This window comes from Microtus ochrogaster, chromosome 6 (genome assembly GCF_000317375.1).
Source record: "Microtus ochrogaster isolate Prairie Vole_2 chromosome 6, MicOch1.0, whole genome shotgun sequence".
NCBI classification, from domain to species: Eukaryota; Metazoa; Chordata; class Mammalia; order Rodentia; family Cricetidae; genus Microtus; species Microtus ochrogaster.
Genome location: NC_022013.1, coordinates 77,398,743 through 77,403,963, shown reverse-complemented (window position 1 = coordinate 77,403,963; position 5,221 = coordinate 77,398,743). Strand labels below are relative to the sequence as shown.

Sequence of the window (5,221 nt, the reverse complement as noted above, 5' to 3'; positions counted from 1 at the left end):
GTCTGTGCTCCTCCAGCACAGCGGGTCTGTGGTCCTCCATCAGTCTGTGCTCCTCCATCAGTCTGTACTCCTCCAGCACAGCAGGCCTGTGCTCCTCCATCAGTCTGTGGTCCTCCAGCACAGCGGGTTTGTGGTCCTCCAGCACAGCGGGTTTGTGGTCCCCCAGCACAGTGGGTTTGTGGTCCCCCAGCACAGTGGGTTTGTGGTCCTCCAGCACAGTGGCCCTAGGAAACAAACCCACTCCCAAACGCCTGCTCTCTGAGGCCTCGGCTTGCGTGCCCAGTTGTCAGTGCCGCTCCTCCGCTCAGTGTCCACCAGAGACAGCAGACAGCAGCTAGCAAAAGCGGGAACCAGGTACCCCATGTCCCATTCTGTCTTGGCTCTGCTCTGACCAACCCTGAGTCTTGATAGTTCATTTAACCTCCCTGTACCTCAGTTACCTTGTGTGTGTTATGAAACTATTGCTGCCTATTTGTGATGGTTAATTTTGATCGCCAATTTGATTTTGGAAAAAGGAAGCCTAGGGTATTGGTGAGATATTGGTAAGGTATTTTATCCTTGGGGGATATATGGACATTTATATCAGGGTTTCCACTGAATTCAGATCAGGAAGTGCTGCCCGAGACTGGCAAGTCCAGAGAAGGGGGAGAGAATGCGGATGGTAAGCTCCAGCTCCTCTCCCAAGACTCCAACCCTACTCCAAAGGCATCTTGTATCTCTGGTTCCAGCCAGGTGACCCACAGCACCAGAATCTCATAGTGACCGCCACCTCCTTCCTTCCTGTGGCTGGTCTCTCGGGGTTGTTTCTGGGTTATTGTCACATCCTCTCCAGCCACCTGTGTGGCCGGCGACCTGCATCTGACCCTTCTGTTTTACTGTTAGACACAGTTAAGACTTAAGTACTAGTAAACAGTAGTGGAAATAGTTTCTATTTTTTATTTTATTTATTTTATGTGTATGGATGTTGTGTCTGCACGTGTGTCCGTGCACCACATTTGTGCCTGCTGCCCACAGAGATCAGAAAGTCAGGTCCCCTGGGACTGGAATTACTGATGGTTGGGAGCTGCCATGTAGGTGCTGGGAATTGAGCCCAGGTCCTCTAGAAGAGCAGCTGTGCTCTTAAACACTAAGCCATCTCTCCAGCTCCAGTTTCTACTTTCTCTACAGATAACTATTGCTTCCACGGGTGTTTTTAAAAATGAGTCTGAGCCCGGCAGTGGTGGTGCACTCCTTTAATCCCAGCACCCAGAAGGCAGAGGCAGGTGAATCTCTGTGAGTTTAAGGCCAGCCTGGTCTACAGAGAAACCCTATCTTAACCCCCCCCCCAAAAAAAAAAAAGAATCTGGGTTTGAATAGCAGAGGGCACTTGGGGCACCTGGAGAGTCTGGGTACAGGTTCACTCCAGTGTGCCTGGTGGGCATGCTATTCAATTACAAACTGCTCCTTAGCCTCTCTGGGAAGTTGGCAGCTAAGTGTGGTCAGCAAAAATCCAGGAAGGATCTTTCCATTTCAAGAGGGTCCTAACACACAGGCCTGCAGAAAGAGAAGGGGCTGGAACAGCCAGACAGAGCGCTGGAGGACAGAAACCAGTCAAGTTGTGTTTGGCCTGAAGGGCCTCTTCAAGGTCACAAATTAGATGTAACATAAAAGAGCCAGGCTTGGAGGGACCCTGAAACCTGGAAAGAGGAGAGAGGGGAGGGGAGGGGAGGGGAGGGGGAGGGGGAGGGAGAAAAAAGAAAAGAGGAAGGGAGCCATAGAAAGGAAGGAGGGAGGGAAGGAAGGACAGAAAAGTAAGCAAGCTATCTGGGCTTGGTGCCACCAGCCTGGAATCCCAGTTTTCTGGAGGCTGAGGCAGGAGGATCACCGCCAAGAATATTACAGGCAACAGAGTAGGATTTATTCTCCGAGAGAGTAATTAATAAGGCCGGGTCCTGTTTTACAGGGCCCCTCCCTAGTTGCTGACTGTGCTCCGCCCCGCCGTCCTCCCGCCGGCTCCAGGCGGTCCATGGCGCGCCCAGCGCCCAGGTGGCGGCTGCGGCCGCTGGCGGCGCTCGCCTTGGTGCTGGCTCTAACCCCGGTGGCCACAGCCCGCGCTGGGCAGACGCCGCGCCCCGCAGAGCGCGGGCCCCCGGTGCGGCTCTTCACGGAGGAGGAGCTGGCCCGCTACGGCGGCGAGGAGGTAGGCGGCGCGGCCTGGGCCGGCTGCTGTCCCCAGGCCCCAGTTGGTGGCAGGGGACCCGCGCGAGGCCCTTGGTGGAGGCCGAGCGCTGCCTTCATGCCCCACCCCGCGCTCCCCTCGCCCCGCCTTGTCGCTGTGGTTTGAGTACAGACCTCAGACCCTTCTAGATTTTAGTGTGAATGTGGCCTGGGGCCACACGGCCTATGGTTTGTGCAGTGGCCAGCCAGAGCGCGCTCTCTGGGCTAGTGAGACTGGGGCGAGCCCTGATGATCCAGGACTTCTCAGCCCTTCCTCTTCCTGCTCCGTTGTCCCAGGCCTTCTGGAACCCTTCCATCAGACCCCATTTAGTGTCTGGGCTCGTGGGGATGAATGCAGAGGGGGAACAACGCTCCCCCATAGGGGCGGCTGCTTTAGGTAGGGAGGAAGCCATACTTTCCAGGAATGAATCCCCTGTCTTTACTGCCGGGGAAACTGAAGGGCTCAGCGGCTCAGGAGGGAGGGACCTGTGTTGCTTTGCTCAGCCTTTCTGGACTGTGCTCCCTAGTCTCTCTGTTTTAGCTGGCCTTACACAGACCGAATATGCAGGGGTCCTTATGGATGACAATTTAGGACACAGTTCTCAACCTGTGGGTCGTGGACCCTTTCACAGGGGTCCCCTAAGACCATCGGAAAACATAGATATTTACATTACGATTCATAATGGTAGCAAAATTAGAGTTATGAAGTAGCACAAAATAATTTTATGGTTGGGGATCACCACAACATGAGGAACTGTATTAAAGGTTACAACATTAGGAAGATTGAGAACCACTGGTTTAGACCCATGGGTCCATGAGGAGGACACAGGGATAGGAACGTGGTGGTGGTAGGGGCAGATGGTGTTAAGGGAGCTCTTGGTGCAGATGCTCACACGTGCAGAGAACACTTAGCAAGGAGTTGTATTCCTCCCTATCCGACGGGGATGCCTCACGACTTGCATGGGGTGTCCAGTGGGCTTTACGTGGAGAACCATGCATAGGAGCACTATGCATGGGAGCACCATACATGGGTGCACCCAGTGTAGCTGGGGAAGAAGCCAGGGTTTCTAGTGCGCAGATGACTGGCTCTTGGTCGTTTGCTGCCAGGGAAAGGGTAGATTCAAGGGGAAGAGATAGCGTAAAGAACCCAGGAGTGGATTCGTCTTTAATATCTGTGAACCGCCCTCTATAGAGTTTGCATTCATCCATATATGGGGGTTCTTGACCCCCCCCAGCACACATTCCAAGGAAGGGCACACCCAGAGACTACAGGACAAGGACTAAGACCCTAGTTTTCATATTAATCATACGTGGACCGAGACTTAAGGGTGGAGAGCCATAGCATGAGGTGGAAGGAGCCAGGGAAGGAGTTGCTGGGAGCAGAGGCAGAGGAGTGCCCTGGGTAGTTAGCAGAGCTGTGTGGTGCCAGAAATGGCTCTGGTCTATGCTATGGGTCCTGAGGAATTACCAGTAGCCACGCTCACCACCTCCAGTAGCATCATGGTTTGTTATTTGGTCATGCTGAAACTTAAACCTTTACTGGTACCTGGGCTTGTGATTTAAGCCAAGTCACTAAGCCTCACAGCTGCCATATTTTCAAATGAATGGTACTGGCATCGGAGAGGAAGAGGGGAGGTATTATTACAATGGTTTCTGGTGGGGCTGGCTAATCAGGTAGCTGAACCGAAGGAGGCTGGAATTCTCCAGTAGGTCCTTCCTTCCTCCCTCCCTCCCTTCCTTATTTCCTTCCTCCTTCCCTTCCTTCCCTTCTTCTTTCCTTATGTCTTTCCTCCCTCCCTTCCTTCCTTATTTCCTTCCTTCCTTCCTTCTTTCCTTCCTTCCTGGAAGGGTTTGTTGAGACAGGATCTTACTATATAGTTCTGGCTGTCCTGGATTCACTGTGCAAACCAGGGTGGCCGAAGAACTCACATTGATCTCAGGCAGGCGCCACCTGCTAGGGAGAGTTCCCTTTTCCTCAGGGAACCTCGTGACCTTTCCGTGGGCTGGAGCAGGTCACACCCACCCAGATTAACTATGATTTCCTATATGTAGAGCCACCTGATGTAGAGCAACCTCAGACCACGCACTTGTGTTTTCTTCCACTTTCTATTACTTTATCCCTTTTGGTCTGTTGGTAACCCCTGTTCTGTGACCCTCAGATAGGTCATGGGTGATGAATGCCTGCAGGACCACAGGAAGGCAGTTTTCTCTGGAAAACTAAAGAGGGGTACTGAGGAGCTGGTCTGGCTCAGCCCTCACCCGGGCCCAGAGGATAATGAGGTGTGGGTACTCTGACCAGCTGTGCCCACAGTCCACTCATTTCCTTTCTGCCCAGTGCTTCCATGGCCCTTGAGGCACTTGCTATTGGCCAGAGACAGCCAGAAATGCCAGATGGTGAGGCCACCGCACGTCTCAGGTGAAGGGCAGTGAAAGCTCCCGTCCCTTCCTGCCATGCATGTTTTCCTGGAGCCCTGGCTCTTGAGCAACTTTGGGTCCCTACTCACTGTCCCCCTACATCTAGGCAAGTTCTCTCTGGGCTAAGGATGCCCTCTGGTGGGCATCGAGAGAGGGCAGGAGGAACCTTGTGTTCCAAATCTCCCCGTGTGGTCCTGCCTTTCCTTCTGAGTCCCTCCTCCTTATTATATCTTATCCTTGGAACCAAACAGCCTTATTCAGCAGGGTGTGGTGGGGGCAAGCCTGGAATCCCAACCCTCAGGAGACATTCAGGAGAACTGGGTTCAGGGCTAGCCTAGAGAGCTCTCGTTCTCTCTCTCTCTCTCTCTCTCTCTCTCTCTCTCTCTCTCTCTCTCACACACACACACACACACACACACACACACACAGAGAGAGAGAGAAACACGCACAACTAACAGTCTCAACCATAAAGAACTGTTTGAGCATCTTCTAGACTCCTTCCAGCTTTAAAGTCAAAGTCCCTGTGAGCAATTTTGGAATTAATTTTCATTGTTCTAGTTTTTGAGACAAGGTCTCGCTATCTGGCCCTGCATTTTAGGGTTTCTATTGC

At 53.0% G+C, this 5,221-nt stretch overlaps 1 protein-coding gene across 1 annotated transcript in view; it reads left to right on the top strand.

Annotated features, from left to right (window-relative positions):
• Positions 1-1,868: 1,868 nt before the first annotated feature.
• Nenf (neudesin neurotrophic factor) overlaps positions 1,869-5,221 on the top strand; it is an 8,937-nt gene continuing 5,584 nt past the window's right edge. The window contains exon 1 of the mRNA XM_005348880.3: positions 1,869-2,179. Coding sequence (XP_005348937.1) covers positions 2,006-2,179 — 174 coding nt within the window. The 5' untranslated portion in view covers positions 1,869-2,005. The remainder of the gene's footprint in view (positions 2,180-5,221) is intronic.